This window comes from Lontra canadensis, unplaced genomic scaffold, assembly GCF_010015895.1.
Source record: "Lontra canadensis isolate GAN:19392208 unplaced genomic scaffold, GSC_riverotter_1.0 scaffold4, whole genome shotgun sequence".
In the NCBI taxonomy this organism is placed as follows: domain Eukaryota; kingdom Metazoa; phylum Chordata; class Mammalia; order Carnivora; family Mustelidae; genus Lontra; species Lontra canadensis.
In genome coordinates this window covers 40,213,768-40,237,830 of record NW_022630998.1, presented here as the reverse complement: position 1 = coordinate 40,237,830, position 24,063 = coordinate 40,213,768, and the positions used below count along the sequence as shown (strand labels likewise).

Below are 24,063 nucleotides of genomic sequence, written 5' to 3'. Positions count from 1 at the left end.
TGAGCAGGGAGCCCGATGCGGGGCTCCTCCTAGGACCTTGGGATCATGACCTGAGCCGAAGGCAGACACTTAATGACTGTGCCACCCAGGCATCCCTCCCTCCTTTTTATTTTATTTTATTTTTTTTTCTCCAAAAGGGTAAAGTTTATTAACATCTAAAAAAAAAAACCGGACCCCTCCCTCCTTTTTAAAAAGATTTATCCATTTATTTGAGTGACAGAGACTAAAAGAGAGTGTGTGTGCACGTAAGAGTGGGGTGAGGAGCAGACGAAGAGAGAGAGCAGCAGACTCGGTGCTGAGCAAGCAGCCTGATCCCGAAATCAAGCCCCAAGCCAAAATCAACAGCTGGATGCCCGACCGACTGAGCCACCTAAGCATCTGACTCTCAGTTACAGCTCTGGTCATCATCTTGGGGTTGTGGGATAGAGCCACATGTCGGGCTCTGCACTAAGCAACTAAACCAACTGAACTACCCTAGTACCCCACCATTATTACTGTTTCAAGCTACTATGTTTTGGGTGATTTGTTACACAACAGCCACCAGAACAGGACATGAGCACTGTCTTTATGTATCTGTTTCTCGATTACCAGTAGTAGTAGCCTAGGTTTCCCAAGGTACTCCTCAATTCTGCCATCTTCTATAATTCTCAATTGCTGACACTTTTTTTTTTTTTAAAGATTTTATTTATTTATTTGACAGACAGAATCACAAGTAGGCAGAGAGGCAGGCAGAGAGAGAGGAGGAGGAAGCAGGCTCCCCGCTGAGCAGAGAGCCAGATGCGGGCTCGATCCCAGGACCCTGGGATCATGACCTGAGCCGAAGGCAGCGGCTTTAACCCACTGAGCCACTCAGGAGCCCCAATTGCTGACACTTCTGTTGTGATCTCGTGAGTAATCAGCAAATCCTGCTCCCAGTATCTTTAACCTCTTCTCTGAATATTCCCTTAATCTTGTTTTAAAATCTAGCTTTGGGGCGCCTGGGTGGCTCAGTTGTTAAGCGTCTGTCTTCGGCTCAGGTCATGATCCCAGGGTCCTAGGATCAAGCTCTACATCAGGCTCCCTGCTCAGTGGGAAGCCTGCTTCTCCCTCTCCCACTCCCCCACTTGTGTTCCCTCTCTCGCTGTGCCTCTCTCTGTCAAATAAATAAAATCTTAAAAAAAAAAAAAAAATCTAGCTTTCCCCAAAGATGCTTCTTTCCTTTACAGACATTCAAATGAAGTATTTTCCCCCTCCATATCCCTCAAATTATTGTACCACAGATGGGAAAGCAATCTTCCTTCTCCTCACACCCACTTCCAGATTTTCCTTCCTCCTTCCTTCCTGAAAACTGTTTTAAAAATCCTGTTACCAGACTCCACTGTCTACTATTCCTCTTTATACGACCATCTACAGCCATCTGAATCACCTTTCCTCATTTTGAGATTTATATCTCAGTACTCTTCGCAATCTACCCGTCATTCCTGATCATTTAAAAACCCATGTAGATGATCCTTCCAATATCCTATCATTGCAGGTCATTAAATAAACTCCTTCCTACCAACGATCTTGTACACCACCCAACAGCAGCCACTAACTGATATGGTTCTTACTTATAATAATCAATAACTACAAGCTTTCCATAAACTTGGTTTAAAGAATCCTACTCTTCCTGGGCAGCAGAGATAAGTAAATATTTCTTGGAAGAAGACACAGAGGGCCAAAACACACATGAAAAGATGCTTAACATCTCTCATCATCAGGCAAATCCAAACCAAAACCTCAAGGAGATATCAACTCACACCCGTTATAATGGCTAAAATCAAGAACACAAGAAACAAGTGTGGGTAAGGATGGGCAGAAAAAGGAATCCTCCTGTATTGTTGGTGACAATCCAAATTGGACCAGCCACCATGGAAAACAGTATGAAGATTACACAAAAAATTAATAACAGAACTACTCACCCCCTGTGATCCAGTAACCACACTGAATATATACCCACAGAATACAAAAACATTAAACACTAACTTGAAAGGATATATGCACCCTTATGTTTATTTTAACAATCATTTCATTTCATCATAGGTATATTCTTTAATCCCCATACCCCCACCTACCTCTCCTAACCATCAGTTTGTTCTCTCTAGTTAAGAGCCTTTCTTGGTTTTCTTCCTTTGTTTTCTCTTTCTTTCTCCCCCCTTTTTTTTTTTTTTTTTAACGTAGGCTCCAGGCCTAGCATGGAGCCCAGTGTGGGGCTTGAACTCACCTGAGATAGAGACCTGAGCTGAGATCAAGAGTCAGATGATTTACCAACCAAGCCACCCAGGCACCTGTTTGTTTGGTTTCTTAAATTCCACGTAAGGGTCAAATCAGAGGCGTCTGCCTTTGGCTCCGGTCGTGATCCCAGGGTCCAGGGATCAATGCCTGCATCAGGCTCCCTGCTCAGTGGGAAGCCGGCTTCTCCCTCTCCTCCTGCTTATGTTCCCTCTCTTGCTGTCTCTCTGTCAAATAAATAAATAAAATCTTAAAAAAAGAAATCATATGCTATTTGTTTTCCTATTTCACTTTCCCATTTCACTTAGCATTATACTCTCTAACTCTATGCATGTTGTTGTAAATGGAAAGACTTCATTCCTTTTTAGGACTATGTAATATTCCATTGTATATACATACTGCATCATCTTTATCCATTCACAGATCAACGGACACTTGGACTGCTTCCAATTTGGCTAGTATAAATAATGCTGCTATAAACATAGGGGTGCATATATCCCTTTGACTTAGAGTTTTTGTCTTTTTTGGGGTAAATACCCTGTAGTGCAATTCCTACCTCTTAAGGTAGTTGTATTTTTAGTTTTTTGAGGAACCTTTATACTGTGTTCCACAGATGGACCAATTTGCATTCCCACTGACAGTGCAAGAGGCTTCCCTTTTCTGCACAGCCTCACACACACTTTTTTTTAATTTTAGCCATGACAGGTGAGATGGTATCTTTTTTTTTTTAAGTAAACTCTGTGCCCAACATGGGGGTCAACTCATGACTCCAAGATCCAGAGTCACTTACTCTACCCACTGAGCCAGCCAGGCACCCCTCATTATGGTTTTGATTTGCATTTCCTTTGTGATGAGTGATGCTGTGCTTATTTTCATATGACATTTGTCTTCTTCTTTGGAAATGTTTGTTCATGTCTTCTGCCCATTCTTTTCTTAATTTTTAGTTAATTTTTTAAAGTAAGCTCTACATCCACCAATGGATGGGCTCGCAACAGTGAGTTAAAGAGTCATATCACTGACTCACACAGCCAGGCGCCCCTCTTCTGCCCATTTTTAAATTGGATTGTTTGCTGGGTATTGAGTTCTATCAGTTCTTCACATATTTTGGATACTAATCCTTTATTGGATATGTCATTTGCAAATACCCTCTCCCATTCATTGGTTGCCTTTTAGTTTTGATGATTGTTTCCTTGATTGTTTTCTGATGTAGTTCCAATAACTTTTGCTTTTATTTTGCTTGTCTCAGGAGACCTATCTAAAAAAATGGTGCTATGACCAATGTCAGAGAGATTACTGCCTGTGCTCTCTTCAAGGATTTGTATGGTTTCAGATCTCACATTAGGTGTCTAATCCATTTTGAGTTTATTTTTGTGTATGGAGAAAGAAAGTGGTCCAGTTTTTCTACAACATTTGTAGAAGAGTTGTTTTTTTTTTTTTTTTTCCATTGTACATTCATTCCTCCTTGGTGAAAGATTAATTGACCACACAATTCTGCACTTATTTTGGGGTTTTCTGTTCTATTCCATTGAGCTATGTATTTTTATGCCAGTACCATACTACTTTAATTACTACCAATCTGTTATATATCTTGAAATCTGGAATTTTGATACCTTCAGTTTCACTTTTCTATTTCAAGATTACTTTGGCTATTCAAGGTCTTCTCTATTACCACACAAATTTTAGGATTGTTTGTTCTAGTTCTGTGAAAAATACTGTTAGTATTTTGACAGGGATGGTATTAAATCTATAGATTGCTTTCAGTAATATAGACATTTTAACAGTATTTGTTCTTCTAACCCATGAGCATTGAATAAATGCCTTTCTGCCTCTTTATGTTGTCCTGAATATTTTTTCATTGGCATTTCACCTCTATGTTTACTGCAGCATTATTTAGCCAAATAATGGAGGCAGCCCAAGTATCCACCGATAGATGAATGGATAAAGATGATGTGGTTATATAAACAATGGAGTATTATTAGCTATAAAAATGAAGTCTTGCCATTTGCAACAACACAGACAGACCTAGAGAGTATAATGCTAAGTGAAATACATCAGTCAGAAAAAGACAAATACCGTATGATCTCACTCTTAAATATGTGGAATTTAAGAAACAAAACAAAGGACGAGAAGGCACCCAGCTGGTTCAATTGGTGGAGGATGCAATTCTTGATCTCAGGGTAGTCAGTTCAAGCCCCATGTTAGGTGTGGAGCCTACTTAAAAAACAAAGCAACAAGAAGAACAAAAAAACACAAACGAAGGGGGGAAAAAAAGAGACAAACTAAGAAACAGACTCTTAACTATTGAGAACAAACTGATGGTTACCAGAGGAGAGGTGGCTGGGGAGATGGTTGAAATAGGTGAAGGGTATTAAGAGTAAACTTACCATGATAAGCCCTGAGTAATGTAGAGAAGTACTGAACCACTATAGTGTACACATGAAATATTACGCTGTACGACTAATATTACACTGTTCGTTGAGTATACTGGAATTGAAAAAAAAAAAAAAAGAATCCTACTTTCCACAACTATCACTTTCTAGCCTCTGCAACTTACTCCTTCTAGTAGGTGGATGATGGCAATCATTCCATCTCATGGAGACAAAACACTGATCCTCCAACTTTTTAAACTCCTACTCTAAGAACCCTCACTCCATTTCTTAGCCAGCTTAAATTCCATGGCCAATTATCAAGACATTTCCATTGTACCTCCCTATCTCCCTTCCTTACATTCTCTTGGTAAAGATACAGCCCCCGGGCTGTAGCTTTATTTAGGAAAGAGAAAGAGAGTAAGAGTACAATGAGGGAAGGGGCAGAAGGAGGAGGCTCTCCAACTGATGGGGAGCTTGATGTGGGCCTCCTAACAGGATCCTGGGATCATGACCTGAGCTGAAGGCAGAGGCTTTAACCCACTGAGCCACCCAGGCGCCCCCAAACTACAACCCTTTTAATTTCAACTCTTAATTCACTCTGTGCCTGCCCTCACACACCTGAATTGAACTTAGCTGGAGAAAAATACAATTATGCTGCCTAGTCTCCTTTATATTCATGACCACAAATCTCAAGTAGACCATCAACATGGCCTAGCAACACTTCCACTACATTTCCCTAGTCCAACACTCATTCTCTATCCCTAGTTTCTACTCTCTCTGCTCAAATCTCCAACATTTTGTCCCCTCTCACTTCTAGTTGATGACTTTACTTCTTTCACTGAACACAGCCACAATCAAAAGAGAACTTTGACAAATCTGTCCAACCACAAAGGTCTCTATGCACATAATTACCACAATATCAACTGTCAATGTTTCTAACAAAGGCCAAATCCATCCTCCCTTAGCTATTCTAGAACAGTGCTTCGACATTTCTGTCTCTTGTGTCACTAAGTTTTCAATCCTTACTGGATCTTTTCCACCAGCCCACAAAATGTTGAAACAGGTTTCTCTCACCTTACAAACAAAAAACAAAATTGAGAATCCTGTTTATTTCAGTGCCCCCTCCATCTACTGGCCAATTTCTCTACCTTCTATTTACAACTTGGAAATATTTATTTATAAATTTTCCCTTTATTTTCTTCTCTCCCGCTCCAAACTCACTCCAATCAGATTTTACCCAAGGTTGATCTTCCCCCTTACAAACCTTCTCTACCTACAGTCTTCCTAAGCACACCTGAGTAAAAAGCAATTTCAGTTCGGGACAATCTTGAAATTACCTTTGACTTACCGTTCTCAAATCTCCATTATCGATTCCATGTGCAAAACCCACAGTACCTCTTGATTTCAGACTACACCTGGAATCCAAGTACTTTATTTTCCATTGCTAACACCTGGGTCTAAAACGGGATCATTTCAACGGACTCCTAACTGGTTCGCCTGCTTCACCCCGGTCCGCCTCCCGACCACTTCCCAATGAGAAAGAATCAACAGATGAAGGTACGATCAAGGTGAGGTAGGGAATCGTCTCTCAGCTACCAGGGAGTCCAAGCCGCAAGAGGAAGGAGCTCGTGGCTAAAAGATCCCAAACGTGTGAAGACGTAGAAACCTGGAATACGGCCCCGCAATCAGCGAACCCGCCAGGTCCCATCCAGCCGCGGGGGCCGGGAGGAGGGCGCTGGGAGCCCGCTCGCGGCACTCGTCGGGAGGCGGTGCCCCCCAAGACCTCACCTGGCCTGTGCCGCGCCGGAACAACACGGAGTCCTCCTGCTCCGGCACGCCACCACCTCCTCCCATCGCCATGGCGAGCTTACTGCCGGGTGCACGGCGTGGGCAGCGTCTCTCTGGAAGTGACAACTTCCGCCGCTGGGGACCTCTGGGAGCGGAAGAGTACGGTGTCCTGGAGAGCGGCCACGAGGCCTGGAGAACTCCGCGTGGTCGGTAGGAGTGGTCGCAGTCTCCGTGATTGGTCGTATTGCTCCGTCTTTTCCGCCTGCTTTCAATTCTTTGATTTCACTTTTTGGTACGTTCGTAGAGTGATTCTACCAGGGTGTTTTTGTTTTAAGCAAATTTCCATAGAAAATATTGTCCACTGCAAATAATTTAGGAAATGTGGGTAAGAAATATAAAAGTCTAGAGGTAACCATTAATACGGCTACCATTTAAAAAATGCTTTACAAAGTTTTATGTTAATTTTCACCACCCCGTAAGTGCGGAATTATTATGTCCATTTTAAAGAAATTTACTTTAATATGTGTACCATAGACTACTACTCAGCAATAAAAAGGAACAAGGGGCACATGGCTGGCTCAATAGGTACAGCTTGAGACTTACTCTGGGGGCGGGGGATGTGAGTTACACTCCCACACGAGGTGGTAGAGATTACTTTTTAAAAATTTAAAAAGTAATGAACTGTTGCTATCCCCCACCCCACCCCCCGCCAAGGAAACCAGCACAGAGCATTTACACAGCTGCCTGGATTCCTTTAGCCACTTCCCAATATTAACATTTAGGTGCATATCCATTCTCCCAAACCTTCTCTAGCAAATTTTGAAACTTAAAAAACGAATCAAAATGAACAAATGGGACTGCATCAAACTTTCATTCTTTGCATAGTGAAAGAAACCAACAAAAGGAAAAGACAACCTACTGAATGGGCAAAGACATTCTCACATTTTTTTTTTTTAAAGATTTTATTTATTTGACAGAGATCACAAGTAGGCAGAGAGACAGACAGAGAGGGGGAGAAGCAGGCTCCCCACCGAGCAGAGGCTGACACGGGACTCGATCCCAGGACTCCAGGATCATGACCCGAGCGGAAGGCAGAGGCCTAAACCACTGAGCCACCCAAGCACCCTCTCACATATGTTTTAACTGATAAGGCATTAACATCCAAAATCTATAAAGAACCCATAAAACTCAAAGTTAGAAAACAACAAAAGGGGAGCCTGGGTAGCTCAGTGGGTTAAGTGCTTGCCTTCAGCTCATGATCTGAGGGTCCATTAGGCTCTCTTCTTCTCCTTCTCCCTATGCCTACTTGTACTTTCTCAATCTATCAAATAAATTTAAAAGACAACAAGAAAACCCTCCCAACCCCAAAAACCAATTCCCTTAAAAAATGTGCAGAGGCCTTGCACATATACGTTTCCAAAGAACACATACAGATGTCAACAGGTACATGGAAGGATGCTAAATATCACTAATCATCAGGAAAATGCAAACCAAAACTACAAAGAGCTATTACAGGTGTTGGAATAGCTATTATCAGAAAGACAAGAAGTAACAAAGAGAGTAAAGATGTAAAAAGGGAACCCTCATGCACTATTGGTGGGAATATAAATTGATGGAAACCCCACATGAGTGGATAAAGATGTGTTTATACACATATGCACAATGAAATCTTCCATTTACAACAACATAGACAGACCCAGAGAGTACCATGCTTTACTTTACTTACATGTGAAAACCAAAAACAATTGAATGAAATAGAAACAGATTCCTAGAGAATAAACTGACAATTGCCAGGAAGTGGGAGGAGTATAGTGATGGATAAAGTGAGAGAGATAGGCAAGAAAAATGGGATCAATTATTGTCCAATGTTTATGAAGTTGCATTTTTTTGTCTTTACATGGATCAAGCAGGATTTTAGATCTTAATAGGAGTTTATCATTTATTTTTCCAGATTCTTTATTGTTTAGGATTTAGTATTTATTTAGTATATTATTATTAAGTATTTAGTATTTATTTTTTAGGATTGCCAGATGGATTTAAAAAAAAACAACACACTGAGATTTCTCTCAATCATAAAAATTCTCACAATAGCATTTCTTTTTTTTTTTTAAGTAATCTCTTCACATAATGTGGGGCTCGAACTGACCACCTGGAAATCAAGAGTTGCACGATCCTATGGGGCCAGCCAGAAACCCCTTCACAATGGCATTTGATGCAGAAATTTGAAATGAGGGTTTTATTTTTTTAAGTATAATTTATGTACCATAAATTTCACCATTTATTTATTTTTAAAGATTTTATTTATTTATTTGACAGAGATCACAAATAGGCAGAGAGAGGAAGCAGGCCCCCCCATAGAACAGAGAGCCCAATGTGGGGCTCGATCCCAGGACTCTGGGATCACTACTACCTGAGCTGAAGGCAGAGGCTTTAACCTACTGAGCCACCCAGGTGCCCCTAAATTTCACCATTTTAAAGCAAACAACTTAGTTTTTAGTGTATTTGAAAGGTTATGCAGCCACCACCGCTAATTCTAGAGCACTTCATCATCCCAAAAAGAAACTTGTACCCATTAGCCATCACTCCCTATTTTTTCCTCCTTCCAGCCCCTCACAACTACTCATCACTTTCTATATATGGATTTACTTATTTTTATATTTTATATAAATGGAATATGTGGCCTTTTGTGTCTGGATTTTCTCCCTTAGCATAAAGTTTTCAAGAAGGAATAAGTATCTTAAAATCAGAATGGCAAATTCTTTGTGGAAAAAGTATTTCTCCTTATGAGGACCAGGTTCACCAACAAAAATGAAACTGTGGAATTTTTGTCCTCAAAGAAAATATTAAGTTCTTTTATCCCTGATGGTGACCTCTGTTTGAATTTATGTATTTTATAAAGTTATTTCATAGGACACACAAAGCACTCAAAGTACAATGTAATGCACTTCCAAAGAAAAGCCATTTCACCTGATTTGAAGGCATTTACGAAAACATCAAATTTAACTTCATGAACTGGAACACATCTTCGTGCATATGTAATTTCCAAATAAAAAACCTACCTTCAGTGACTCTTGGAACTTGCCCAGGAGCAAATAAAGGATTCAAATAATTAGTGATGAGGTTTCCGATTTGAATTTCAAGTGGAAGAGTGAATAAACAAGTAAAAGCAAACCAGTTAGTTCCTTACCCTTATTATCAGGGTCTAGGGGCAGATCAGAGATGTTATCAGTGATTTTAGTACAAGAATGTTCACAGACCTGTTATAGCCGCATAAAGTTAAAACTTAAAATTGATGTTTTGGCTTTTTCCACCATCTTGGGGCTTGTGGAGGCCTGCTGGGAACAGGACTCCTCTAAAACGCTGAATAATGGGGCGCCTGGGTGGCTCAGTGGGTTGGGCCGCTGCCTTCGGCTCAGGTCATGATCTCAGGGTCGTGGGATCGAGTCCCGCATCGGGCTCTCTGCTCGGCGGGGAGCCTGCTTCCGCCTCTATCTCTGCCTGCCTCTCTGTCTACTTGTGATCTCTCTGTGTCAAATAAATAAATAAATAAAATCTTTAAAAAAAAAAAATAAAATAAAATAAAACGCTGAATAATGTCTGGGAGGCTGTGGTCCAAGGCCATTTTTGCTGGCTATAAGAGGGGTCTCCGCAACCATAGGGAGCACACAGCTCTTCTTAAAATCGAAGGTGTATATGCTCGAGATGAAACGGAATTCTATCTAGGCAAGAGATGTGCTTACGTGTACAAAGCAAAGAACAACACAGTGACTCCTGGTGGCAAACCAAACAAAACCAGAGTAATCTGGGGAAAAGTAACTCGTGCTCATGGAAACAGCGGCATGGTTCACGCCAAATTCCGAAGCAACCTTCCTGCTAAAGCCATTGGCCACAGAATCCATGTGATGCTGTACCCCTCAAGGATTTAAATTTAATGAAAAGTAAATAAAGGTGTAGATTTGTTCTCTTGTAAAAAAAAAAAAAAATTGATGTTTTGGAAGAGTATTTGAACCATGTAATGGACAAATGGTATTTTAATTCATAAACAACATAGCTATAATTAACCATCCAGTATCTGAGGTTTGGACTCCTCACCCTCACATCACATACCAAAGTACATTCTAGGTGATTTTTATAAACTTGGGATGGGGAAGATCTTAAGGTAGAAACAAGAAACCATGCTATCACTGAAAACCCAAATACATTTTGGGAGTAAGTAAGTTAAGGAGGAGTAAGCAGTAAGGGGTGGTGGGTACTGTAATCAGTTAAGTGGAGACTATCCTTCCACCCCATCCCACTCACTATGCCTGGTCCCTGCCCAAACAAAGGTATTTAAGTTCACATTAAAAGGACAACTCTGCTGTCAGTCTGCATCCTTACTTATAAAGAAACTAGACAAATGATTATGTAATTAAAAATTCTTGGGGCGTCTGGGTGGCTCAGCTGGTTAAGACTCTGCCTTCGGCTAAGATCATGATCTCAGGGTCCTGGGATCGAGCCCTGCATTCGGGCTCTCTGCTCAGTGGGGAGCCTGCTTCTCCCCACCCCCACTGCCGCCTGCCTCCCTACCTACTTGTGATCTCTATCAAATAAAAATAAAAATCTTTATTAAAAAATTCTGGCAAAAGTAGAATACAATGAAATGACATACAATAGTTTGGAAAATATTTTTCCAATGTAAAGAGGTTACTATCTCTTACATATTTAGTATAATTTATATAAATACATTATATACATACATTTATATATTTTAAAAAAGCTTCGTCCAAAGTAAGAACTGCAAAAAAATAATAAAGCCAAGAATAAAATATTCCAAAGGGGGGGGGGAGAAAAACATAGCCAATAAATATGAAAATAAGCCTAACTCCTGCACTCAGTCTGCCTGGTTTAATATCCCTAACCTGCCACTTACTAGCTGGGTAAGATTGGGGGAAATTCCTTAATTAAAACCTCAATTTCTTTAACTATACAGATAGATAGAATAGTAGTGCCTACATGTGAAGACTAAATGAAATAAAAAGCGTAAAGCAGTAAGAAAACATGAGTAGATCAGAAGAAAAACTCACTGTCCAATAAACACGGAAAAATGCTCAACCTCTACACGCAGGGAATTACTTATTAAAACTAAGATACCATTTTTCACTCACATTGGCAAAATTAGTAGAGATTAATATTTGATGTTACCAAGGGCATGGATATGGAAAGCTATTTTCTTCCTGGAAATACTTGTTTAAAATAGCAAATACACGTACTCTACCATAGTCCTAAGAATTCTATTTTTAGGAATGCATTCTTACAGAAATAAAAGAACATTATAGGTATGGCTGTATTACAGAATTGTTTGTAGTAGCAAATGCTTGAAAACATCTTCAATGTCTATGAACAAGGAAGTCACTGGATAAATTACTATATATCTACACTATGGTTAGATTTATATGGACTGACCTGTAGGATGGCTTTAAAAAAAGTAAGTTATAGCTAAGTTTCCCCATTTTTGTTTCCCATTTTGTAGTGGGTGAATGGTGGCCCCCAAAATATGTCCACCATATTTTGTGAATGTGACCCTATTTGGGAAAAAGGTTGTGCTGATGTAATTAAAGATCTTAAGATGACATCATCCTAAATTAGAGTGGGCCCTAAACCCAATGACAAACATCCTTTTAAAAAATAGGAAGAAGCCTGAGAAAAGAAGGCTATGTGAACACAAAGACAGGAGTTAGGCTGCCACAAGCAAAGTAATGCATGAAGCCAATTGAAGAGGCGAGCAAAGATTTTCATTTAGAATCTTCAGAGGCCATGTGGTCCCACCGACAACTTGCCTGTATACTTCTGGGCTATAGAACTGTGAAAGAATAAATTTTGGTTCTTGTAAGCCCCCAAGTTTGTGGTTATTTGTTACAGCAACCCAAGGAAATTCCCCACATTCCTTAGTTATGTGTTTATAAGTGCTTAAATGAGCATTAAGGAAAACTAGACAACAATTTTATGTATTCTATGACCCAGCAATTCCACTGTTAATATTAAATAGAAATATATATTTATGACCCCTAAAAGATATATATATAGATATATATATCTATATATAGATATAGATATAGATATAGATATAGATATACAGAATATTTATGGCAGAATTATTTTTAAAAGCTCCAAACTAAGAGCACACCAAATGTCATGAAAAGTAGAGTGGATAACTAAATCATGGTATGTTTTTATAACAGGATACTACACAGCCATGAAGAAGATAGAGCTACTGACACACAAAACAAAGCATTCTTACAGACATGTATTACTCATGGGATACACTCTTGGTTCTATCATCTTAGGTGCCTGCCCTCCCCTTGCTGAAGGGTAGGCATGCAACCCAAATAAGTTCATTTGCAGGAACTCTGAATGACAAAGACTGAAAATAGTTGTCAAAACTTCACCCTGAGAGGAGCATTGTGGAATAAAAAATTCTCATAGGATCTGGAGCTGTTCCAACTCTTGACCTTTCCAAAGAGCTTTTCCTCGGACTCTGGAGTCTCTCATCCACTCAAATAACTGTTGTGGTTATTCATAATTAATGAGTCTGTTTGCAACTAGAAATTTTAATATACCATCAAATCACAGGTTTAATGTGCTTGTATTTCTTCAAGCATGCATTAAAATACATAACTCTATTAAATGTCTGTTCATAAGCCACCTTAGCAGTCATCTTGAGTGTACAAGGCTAATAGAGCCTTTGACCAATAACCCCTCCCTCCCAAAATCCAAAGCCCTCACAAAAGCTTTTGTCATGCAATATATGTTTATAAAAGGGAAGTACTCAATAGGATTTTGTCTTGATTACAGCCAGGTTGGTAGGCAATTTCTTACAAACTAAAAACTTGTGTAAAAGAAGCTCCATTCAGTAATACTCAAGGTAATATTCCTGTATGGACACGCCAGTAAGCAAAGTTAGATCCAATTGATAGAGTAGCATGAAAAGCAGTAGGTGGCGTGAAAAATATTTCTATAAAAGTTAGGTTATAATCAAAGTATAAATTTTAAATCTCAATTTTGCTGGACAAATCATCTAATAGCAGGATGCTTATAAACTTTTCAAGTGTATTAGCAGATTTAGTGGTATGTGAAAGGGTTTTAAGAAGCAAAGTTGTACGGAAAAGTCTATGTGACGCTTAAAATTTTGGTGCAAGGGCACCTGGGTGGCTCAGTGGGTTAAAGCCTCTGCCTTCAGCTCAGGTCATGATCCCAGGGTCATGGGATCGAGCCCCGCATCGGGCTCTCTGCTTAGCAGGGAGCCTGCTTCTTCCTCTTTCTCTCTCTGCCTGCCTCTCTGCCTACTGGTGATCTCTGTCTGTCAAATAAATAAATAAAATCTTTAAAAAATAAAATAAGGGGCGCCTGGGTGGCTCGGTGGTTAAAGCCTCTGCCTTCGGCTCGGGTCGTGATCTCGGGGTCCTGGGATCGAGTCCCGCATCGGGCATCGGGCTCTCTGCTCAGCGGGGAGCCTGCCTCCTCCTCCTCTCTCTCTCTCTCTGCCTGCCTCTCTGCCTACTTGTGATCTGTCTGTCAAATAAATAAAAAAAAAATTAAAAAAATTAAAAAAAAATAAAATAAAATTTTGGTGCAATTTATGGGAAAGTGCATTTCAGCAACCTAGAGTCATTCCTCTTTTCCCATTGACATTTTCATCACTTGGCCATCTGTAAGCAATATATCCCAACATGTGATTACCAAAAAGCAAGTACTTCAGCAGATAAAGTCTTAGGAGGTAGTTTAATAAACTTTCTCTCTTTTGTTCTAATGGAAAATTATGGTTGACAATTTCATAAAGTTAATTCAGTCTCTCAATTCAATTTTTACTTTAGGTCTTCATCACCAAAGGCAATTGGGAACTTAACTAAAGTTCACATGCTCCCTGCTTAGTTTCAATCACTGCTCACACAGATGATAAAATGTACAAATCTCAAATTCTGACTGCCAAAGTGAATTTTATATTGGGTTTTCACTTTAGGGGTATTTTCCTTTTCACTGCTTCAATGAGGTATGATTTACTATTAAAATTGTTTTTATGGTGTACAATATAATTTGTTAGATGTATACACTGTGAGGGGATAGCCTTTTTAGAGTTCAATAGTTTTCAAACAGCTTTTAGACAGTATTAGTACTAACAGTATTAGTACGACCCTTGCCTTGAACAGAAAAACTCTTTACAAGGCACAACTTTAAAATACATAGGTGCTCACTCTCGAGTGAGTAACCGCATTCCATCTATAAAAACACGCAGAAAAACTATTTTTAAAAAAGTTAGAAAAATGATGTAATCAGTATTTCCTGTGAGTCCTATTTTTCAACACTTTACTGTGTTGAGTGGGTAACAATTTCTTACACATGCAACTAATAGGGTACTGAAAAGGAATCAAGGAACTGATGAATCTGACCTCCCTGTTCGCACCTTGGGCAGTAGCAGCTGCTCCCTCATATATCTCAGCAGGACTTATGACAATTGTTAATGACAATCCACTACCGTGTTAAGGATAATGCAAGGTAGCAATTTTAATGCCTATGAGGGTGTTCCATGGAGTTCAGTATTTTCTAAATTACATTTTAGAGTTGGCACTACTTCATTTAAGTAATTTTATATTGCCTTAGCAACATACCAAAACAATAATCTAAAGTTAGTGCATAAATTAACTTTACTGATTGGATGTAATTATTCACACATATTTTCCCTTAATATCTTGTGATTAAGAAATTAAAAAGTATCTTGCCCCGTTACCATCTTTAGAAGTTTAGCTATTTTAGTTACGTTGCTTAAATATAGTACAAGAAAAGAAACTGAAGTGTCAATAGATTACAGCAATTAGTTAATTTTCTTCCTCTTGGGTAACTTTTCTGTCTGCCTTGAGGAAACATGTGGTCATGTTTTAGTTAAAAACCAAACCCTTTATCTTAACAATGAACTCATTCAAGTGCCATAATTTTTTTTAAGATGCAGTTCTGGATTTAAGTCTTAATGATTAATTATAACACAGAGATCTTCCTTATCCTAATACCCATGTTCTTTTGGAAAACGCGGTTTTCCCCAGACTGATTAAGGATTAACTTTTGAAAAGCTAAAGTTATTCCACTACATTATTCATTACTTAAAACAAAAAACAAACAAACAAAAAAAAACCAACAAAGTATACAGCTGAAAGCATAACAAGTTCTTTGTATTCATGACTTATCACTATGTAAAATTCCGGAGATAGGATTATAGAAATCAAACCCATAAAGAAGCTTTGCAGTACAATCAGACTTCATCATCCTTTTTATTAGAAAGTAACTTAAGCTGTTGTAATCCTTTTGCCTTTATAACTCCCCATATAAAGTTTGAAGACTTAAGTTAACCTAAGACAAAATTTTCTTTAACTGAAAAGCTGTAGTAATATGAAGAGAAGAACTTCCCATTTGCCTCTTCCAGTATTAGAGACACTGAGGATTCCACCCCATTAACAAGTGGTACCATGGCCAAGTGACTTATCTCAAGATTATCAGAACCTTTGTTAAAATAGGAGGCCAAGTCTTAAAGAACTGTCCACTGACTGTCCATTTCCTCAGTGGTAGACTCTCTTTGCAGTAATTATGCCTATTTGCTTCAGAGTAGTATAGTCATAAATCCTTCTATAGGTTAATGTATTTCCATTATTTATCACTGTCAAGTCACAAGTTTTTCAGTCTCAGAATAGACTTAAAAAACGACACTCTTACAACACCAAGACTGAATCCTTTGAACTTTGGACTAGTAACCTTGTACTTTGGGTGATTATGATATGTTACTATAGATTCATCAATTATAACAGACTTACCACTCTGGTGGGGCATATTCATAATGGAGGAGGCTATGTATAAATAGAAGCAGGGTATACATGAGAAATCAATTTTATTTTGAACCTAATTCTGTTCTAAAGAACATAGTCTATTAGAAGAAAGGCACTCACTAAAAATTTTAAAGCTGTAAGCAAAACTCAGAATTTTCTCAGTAAGTTACTCTTCATTTAATTTATATTCATTTAGTTGCCATTCCAGGTGAGTCTGTGCTATGGTAAATTCTTCAAGCAAACCAGTTAATCACAAAACAACATAGATTAAGATAAATGTATCTTAAATTCTATTATACGATCAAGTTTACTGTAAATAAGATCTACTTTAACAAAGTTTATGACAAATATTCTAGATTTATAGATTTTATTATCTCATCACATTACGTCTCTAGCAAATTATATAAATGCTCACTGCTGATAAAAAAAATAACATCCACCAATATATCACATGAATGGTTAGTGTTTTATTCTTTGAAGAATGGTTCTGAAACATTACACTAAGTCAGGCTGAAAGGTAAAGCTTAAAATAGTTTTATAAGGATATAACATATGACTGTTAGCTCCACAAAATTTTGACCCTTCGAGCTTATGATACACCTAGTCGGCAGTAGCACCCAGGTTTTTCCAAACAGTCATCATTTTTCTCTTGTCTGCATAGACTTCTTCTCATTAGCTGCCTTCTGCTTTTGTTGCATTATCTCAGAGTCCCTATAATGGGGGAAAAGGCTGTAAGTTGTTACAGAAAAACTGATTACATGTTCTTACTTGTTTTGTATACATAACCCATTAAACATATTAGAAAACAAACTAAAAGATTTAATAAAGATTCAAGTGTTTCTGTTTTCATGGCAACAGAATGGGAAAACAAAGTATGGAAGGGCTTTGAAGTCACATCTTATTTTGAAAACCATCTCTATTGTTATCATGATCTTGGGCAAATAACGACCTTTCAAAATCAGAAAAGTAGTCACTAGGGTTGTTTTGTGGAATAGCTATGAATATATCTATCTGACATCAGGCAGCTATATACAGAAATAATGGCAATTACTTTTGTTTTCAACAAAGTTAATATACTCTATTTTTCTCTCAAAGAAGGGGCATTTAAGAAGTCTCCTAAAGCATAAGGAATAACACGGAGGTCATGGGGAGATGGAGAGAAGGGAGTTGGGGGAAATTGGAGGAGGAGACAAACCATGAGAGACAGTGGACTCTGAGGAACTGAGGGTTTTGGAGGGAAGAGGAGTGGGGGGTTAGGTAAGCCTGGTGGTGGGTATTGTGGAGGGCACTTATTGCATGGAGCACTGGGTGTGGTGCATACACAATGAACTCTGGAACACTGAAAAGAAATTTAAAAAATTTAAAAAAAAAAAAAAAAAAAAAGAAGTCTTCTAGATACCCAAAATGGTACCTAGCATTAGGACATGGATGTTATGAAGCAATTGTTTCTTACAAGCCTGAAAGCCCAATAGCTAGTGATTAAAAATGGATTACCCTAAAAAACAACAGGATATTTAGGCATTTCCTTAACACTTTGTGTCTCTGGCTGAACCTCCATATATCATTTTTTTTAATAAAGATTTTTATTTATTTATTTGACAGAGAGAGATCACAAGTAGGCAGAGAGGCAGGCAGAGAGAGAGGAAGGGAAGCAGGCTCCCTGCTGAGCAGAGAGCCCGATGCAGGGCTCAATCCCAGGACCCCGGGATCACGACCTGAGCCGAAGGCAGAGGCCTAACCCACTGAGCCACCCAGGCGCCCTCCATATATCATATTAATGGTGAACTACAATCAGACTACCTGGGCTAGATGGTCCAGGAAGTCCTTATTTTAAAAAATACATTAAATGGCTTTGTAATCAATACCTGGCTATGTGCCAATTTGCTGGCTCTGGGTTAAGTCTAATAGCAACTGTTATTATCCCCATGATTCAAATTAAAAAAGAAAATAGAAGTTTAGAGCTAAATAATTTATCTTAAATCATTTAAAACCCAAGTTTGTCTAATTTCAAAGTTCAGGCTCTTTCCTGTTATCACATAGATTTAGTGTGAGATTTTAATACAGGTGAGTAGCTCTGTCCATGACAATAAACATTTCTGTAAAGCCAATAGCAAAGATGAGGAACGAGGATGAAGGAAAACCAAGATGGCTATAAAGAAATGAAGTATTGGGGGCGCCTGGGTGGCTCAGTGGGTTAAGCCGCTGCCTTGGGCTTGGGTCATGATCTCAGGGTCCTGGGATCGAGCCCCGCATCGGGCTCTCTGCTCAGCAGGGAGCCTGCTTCTTCCTCTCTCTCTGCCTGCCTCTCTGCCTGCTTGTAATCTCTCTCTGTCAAATAAATAAAAAAAAAAAAAAAAAAGAAAGAAATGAAGTATTGGACGCCTGGGTGGCTCAGTCGTTGAGTGTCTGCCTTTGACTCACGTCATGATCCTGGAGTCCCAGGATTGAGTCCCGCATCAGGCTCCCTGCTCCATAGGAAGCCTGCTTTTCTCTCTCCCACTCTCCCTGTTTCTGTTCCCTCTCTAGCTGTGTCTCTCTCTGTCAAATAAATAAATAAAATCTTTAAAAGAAAAAAAGAAATGAAGTATCATGGAAAATATGATAGTAACTTTTGTTTGAAACTGAACTCTATTGCACTTGCTTTACCCTTAGTAATGTTACTGAAATTCAGAACCTCAGTTTCCTATCCTATACATTGAGGCTAATATCACTTTTCAGGGTAACGAATAGAGATAATAGGTATAGAGTACGCAGCGCAGAGCTTTCTAACAAATGGATATTCATTTAACAAGGACTATTACTGAACTAGACTAGGGTTCCCCACTAAAAATTTCAAGGTCACTGATTTGTACCATGTTCACTTTTATTGCAACGTGGGTAAACAGAAATTTAAGGCAAACCTTATCACGTTAATATCACAGAAAAAAAGCGTGAGGTGATAATTAACCCAATGTGGGACTTGAAGTCATGACTCAAGAGTCACATTCTCCACTGATTGAGCTAGCCAGGCAGCCCCAAACAATTATTATTATTTTTAAAGATTTTATTTATTTGACAAACAGAGATCACAAGTGGGCAGAGGGGTGGGCAGAGAGAGGGAGGAGGAAGCAAGCTCGCTGCCGAGCAGAGAGCCCGATGCTGGGCTCGATCCCAGCACCCTGAGATCATGACCTGAGCCGAAGGCAGAGGCTTTAACCCACTGAGCCACCCAGGTGCCCCTCAAACGATTATTCTTAACTCTAGTTGCACATTGGAATCACCTGGGGACATTTTTAAAAGCAGGTTTAACTTAGTCACAATAAAATTTACCTAGAGCACCTACTATGCCCAGCCCCAGACCAATTAAATCAGGACTGAATTTAAGGTACAGGCTTGAGTAGCCGTTAGGGTTTCCCAGGTGTTTCTAATGTGCAGGCTAGAGGACCACAGAGAAGCCCCACTGAAGCATGTGTAGGCAGTTCTCCACCTGACCTCCAAGTTGTACCTACACAAAATTTGTTTTTAGAATAACATCGAGCTTGTTTATAAATATGAATGCTTTTTAAAAAATTTAAGCTGCAATCCAAATATTTCTGTAGCAATTTTGTATTATTTCTCACATATATAATCATACACCAAGGCTGTGCACCTGCAATTTTTCCAACGCCAAGAATCTTAAAAAGTCCATATAGCTACATATACTTTTTTGTGTCTCCTTCAGAACCTTAATCCCTGTAATTGAGTCACCTGTCATCTCGATTAGTTTGGGTAGGATGCCTCCTTTGAAAATGCTGTATCCCTAGCACAGAACAGTGTCTACCACGTGGAAAGCATTCAGATATTTTGCTCGATGAAATTTCTATGGTTGTGGTGACTGAAGCCTCAGATTCTCTTCAAGACTATTGCTTGAGAGCTGGAAATTTCTCATTCATGTATTGGGATAATTGCTACCTTATAGTTTCAGTGTGCATGCAACAAATGTTCAGCTGTTACCCTGTATGCAGCCTTAGTTCTACCAAGAACTTAAAAAGTTCTCCCCGTTCTCCAAAACAAAAACTTCAGTGACTTGAAAATTCCTTTAGTATTGCTTACCTCTGCTTTCTCTGAGAGGTGGTCAAACTATCCTCTTTTCTTTTTCCCTTGCTAATTTCCTGGGATTTCTTCATGTTTTTCTGGCGGGCAAGTTCTCGCTGATTTCCTCCTACAATGCCAAACAGTCATGCTCTTTCCCCCATCTCAAAAATAATCACGAATTCCGCAAAAACGCTCTTATTTAAATGCATCTGAAGCTGGCTTTTTAACAGACACTCCAGCACAGTAATTACACTGAACGCTGTTCCCGTATCTGACGAGGAGGAAGCACAGAGGTAAACACAAGGTCTTAAGAATACTATCATACCAATGAACGTGTTCACTGGCTATGAATACCAGGTCTCTTACAACAGGCATTCCACTCCTCTGTCTATACCAGTTAGTATTCCAGATTAAAGTCTAGCTTTTGAAAACCGTGTATGAAAAGAAGAATAGATACACAGGGGACACAGCTCCACAAGTTGGCCCATCACAACTCGACTATCAGGCGAACAAATGCGGCTGTTCGAGAACATTACCTGTAGGAGCCAAACAAAAGAACTACGGAGGAGACAGTCGGAGCTTCTAGTCCTCATCAGGCCTTAGGACCTTTTAAGTACCAGACAGAAACCCCTTTCAGACCCGGACCCCTCCCGGGGCCGCGATCCTCACACCTCACCTCTGGAAAGGTGTTTTTTACTGTGTAAACTCACACCTGACCGGCAGGTGCATGCCGGATTTCTCAAGCGGACCCGAAGCTAACCATCCCTCTCCCTCTGCGGACTGAGGACAGGGTCCCGGCGCCGCCGGACCGAAGGGGATACAACAGCCAGTCCCCGCCTCCCGTCCGGCCGCGCCTCGGAGCTCGGCTCTCTCAGCGGACGCTCCCCGCCGCGTTCCCGCACCCGTCCGCACACTCACGGGCCATGCCGACACCGGACCGAGCCTGGGAGAAAGCCCCCACGGAAAGCAACGGCCTCTTAGCACGCTGAGCAGTCGTCCCCACTGGTGGCCCTTGAAGGCTGAGCCCGCGCGGGCCCTCTGCGGGGCAACGCCTCCGCTCCTCCCATGGCCCCGCCCACCGAGGCCGGACCGCGGCCGCCGGCGAGCCGGGCGAGACTGCGCGTGCGCTGCCGGGGGTAGGCGGGGAGCCCCGGCCAAAGGTTCCAGACCAAGAATGTCTTGAGATTAATCCGCTCTCTGGGGTGTTTCTGCCACGCGAGTATGGTCGAGTCTACAAACCAGGTTTTGAGTCTGTGGATTTTACGCACTGTGTACCCAACACTGGGCTCTGGCCAGCCTCCATTTTTTGGTAACGACAAAAACAATAAATGCTACTATATCTCATTTTTCAACAAAGAACATTAACTTTTATTCATCCCTTGCAGAAGCGGGAAGAGAAGGAAGGGGACAAAACAAATTGAGGGTTAACTCTGCAAAAGTCAGTATGGCTCTTTACATATTTTCTTCCTTTATTCCTGCACCAATGCTGTAACGCAGGCTTCATTGTTCTCATTATACAGAAGAGGAGATTGAGACTGAGACCAGGATAGACTGACCTAACAGGTAGGGACTTGTAGAAGGGAGATGACAATTTAAAACAGACTCTTAAATCTCATCATTTCCCGTTTAATCCCAGTGCCTTTGTCATGGTCGACAGTATTTTAGGAGTTGTAGGTTAATGGCTTTGTGCTTGGGTTGTGTGATGGGAAGGGAATGGCAGGGAATGCAGTTTTATCACACATTCGTAATACCCCAGGATAACCTTGGAGCCTGCGTAAAAGCCGTCGTGCGTTTGCCATTGCTAGAAACAGACGTGGAAAGATGCCTGTTGGTTAATGCAATAGTTATATTCTTCATCTATCCCGTTAATGATTACAAACTGATAAATGTGTGGAGTTCGTACACCCTAAAATTGCCCTATTTTTAAAGAGAAGATTTATTTGAGAGACAGAGAGGAATAGACAGCACAAGAGGAGGGAGAAGGGGGAGGAGAGAGGCAGCTTCCCCTCTGAGCGGGAAGCCAGTTGTGGGGCTCCATCCCAGCACCCTGAGATCATGACCTGAGCCCAAACCAAGGTTTGGCTGCTTAACCTACTGAGCCACCTATGTGCTCCCCTAAATTGCCCTTTCTTTCTTTTTTTTTTTTTTTAAAGATTTTATTTATTTATTCGACAGAGAGAGATCACAAGTAGGCAGAGAGGCAGGCAGAGAGAGAGAGGAGGAAGCAGGCTCCCCACCAAGGAGAGAGCCTGATGTGGGGCTCAATCCCAGGACCCTGGGATCATGACCTGAGCCTAAGGCAGAGGCTTTAACCCTATGAGCCACCCAGGTGCCTCAATTGCCCTGTTTCTAGAAGAATTTTATTTTGGAAAATTTCAAACATATACAAAAGCATAGAAAATACTACAATGCACTCTCAAGTATATATGACCAAGATTCAATAATATTTATTTTAACTCTGAAGAATCACCTATTTTAGAGAAGGTAGGAGAAAGTGGTGAAGCCTTAGAGCACCGGAATGTCTTGGTTGAAAGCCCAGCTCTACCATGGAATAGATATGTGAACTTGGGCATGTTACTTCATTGCAGTAAAGCTTCCTTGCCAGTAAAATGGGAAGGCAGATGTTCCTCCTTAATTAACTGAATTAATACTAACTGAATTAATTAACTTAATTAATGTAAGTGCTCAATATATGGTAGCCCTCAATAAATTAGCTATTGTTGTCATTCTTCTAAACTCAGAGGGCCTTGTGTACTTGTCACACTTCTTAAGCCCCACCTCTCTTCAACAGTGCTTATGGGCCAGGTGTCTGATTCCATTTAAGCAACTTCTTCTGGAGTAAGGAGTAGGGGGAAAAGATTGACTTTCTGGCCGGGCTCATAAAGAAGGAAACGAAGCAGTTTGGGATTGGAAGGTAAGTGGTAGAGTTGTTTCTGTATGTAGTCCTAATTTACAGTTTAATTGAGCTTTTTCTTTGTGGCTGCAAATATACTTTGTGAGTTGTAGGGATACATAATGATGTACACAAGAAATGCTGGGTGTATCTGCCAGAGAAAACTGAATACTTTTGAAATTACTGTGCTGCCATTATGAATTTACTCCACAAACTTGGTTCTGTAACAAATATCTTAGGACTTAATATTTACTTATTTATTTTTATTTTTTATTTTATTTAAAAAAATATTTTATTTATCCATTCATGAGAGACAGAGAGGCAGAGACAGAGGGAGAAGCAGGCTCCCTGCTGAGCAGGGAGCCCGATATGGGATTCCATCCCAGGACCCTGGGATCATCACCTGAGCTGAAGGCAGTCGCTTAACCAACTGAGCCACCCAGGCGCCCACTTATTTAAAGATTTTATTTATTTATTTATTTGAAAGAGAGAGGTGGTGGGTAGAGAGTGAGCTTGCTGAAGGAGGAACAGAGGAGGGGGACAAGTAAGACTCCAAGCTGAGTGCAGAGCCCCCACTGGGGCTCAATTTCAGGCCCTGGGAATCATGACCAGAGCTGAAATCAAGAGTCAGAAGCTTAAACAATGGCACCATCCAGGTGTGCTTGACTTTATATTTAATAACAAAATTTTTTTTTAAAGATTTTATTTATTTATTTGACAGAGAGAGATCACAAGTAGGCAGAGAGGCGGGCAGAGAGAGAGAGAGGAGGAAGCAGGCTCCCTGCTGAGCAGAGAGCCCGATGCGGGACTCGATCTCAGGACCCTGAGATCATGACCTGAGCTGTAGACAGAGGCTTAACCCACT

The 24,063-nt window shown here is 40.2% G+C and overlaps 3 protein-coding genes across 6 annotated transcripts in view; 1 reads left to right on the top strand and 2 right to left on the bottom strand.

Moving 5' to 3' along the window:
* The window catches only part of SMN2 (survival of motor neuron 2, centromeric), a 33,720-nt gene extending 27,036 nt beyond the window's left edge, over positions 1-6,684 (bottom strand). For 3 of the 4 annotated variants that reach the window (XM_032848922.1, XM_032848930.1, XM_032848940.1), the window contains exon 1: positions 6,408-6,534. In XM_032848922.1, the coding sequence (XP_032704813.1) occupies positions 6,408-6,479 (72 nt within the window). In that variant the 5' untranslated portion in view covers positions 6,480-6,534. Of the gene's footprint in view, positions 1-6,407 lie in introns of all 4 variants that reach the window. The other variant, XM_032848950.1, reaches the window with a different exon arrangement.
* Positions 6,685-9,708: 3,024 nt separating this feature from the next.
* On the top strand, positions 9,709-10,390 carry LOC116861976 (60S ribosomal protein L35a-like). Its single transcript, XM_032848960.1, has 2 exons — positions 9,709-9,759; positions 9,986-10,390. The coding sequence occupies exon 2, from the start codon at positions 10,001-10,003 to the stop codon at positions 10,331-10,333; it is 333 nt and encodes a 110-aa protein (XP_032704851.1). The 5' UTR covers positions 9,709-9,759; positions 9,986-10,000; the 3' UTR covers positions 10,334-10,390.
* A 6,309-nt stretch (positions 10,391-16,699) lies between these two features.
* On the bottom strand, positions 16,700-21,402 carry LOC116861987 (small EDRK-rich factor 1). The gene is made up of 3 exons (XM_032848987.1): positions 21,224-21,402; positions 20,324-20,432; positions 16,700-16,963 (listed from the first exon to the last, which is right to left on the bottom strand). Exons 1-3 carry the CDS (start codon positions 21,228-21,230, stop codon positions 16,891-16,893), a joined length of 189 nt encoding a protein of 62 aa, XP_032704878.1. The 5' UTR covers positions 21,231-21,402; the 3' UTR covers positions 16,700-16,890.
* Positions 21,403-24,063: the final 2,661 nt, after the last annotated feature.

Bases quoted from the DNA above. Each gene is read 5' to 3' on its own strand.
- LOC116861976 (XM_032848960.1), top strand. From the start codon at position 10,001: ATGTCTGGGAGGCTGTGGTCCAAGGCCATTTTTGCTGGCTATAAGAGG.
- LOC116861987 (XM_032848987.1), bottom strand. The intron at 16,964-20,323 runs GTAAGCAATACT...CCCCCATTATAG, and splicing joins ACCTCTCAGAGAAAGCAGAG to GGACTCTGAGATAATGCAAC.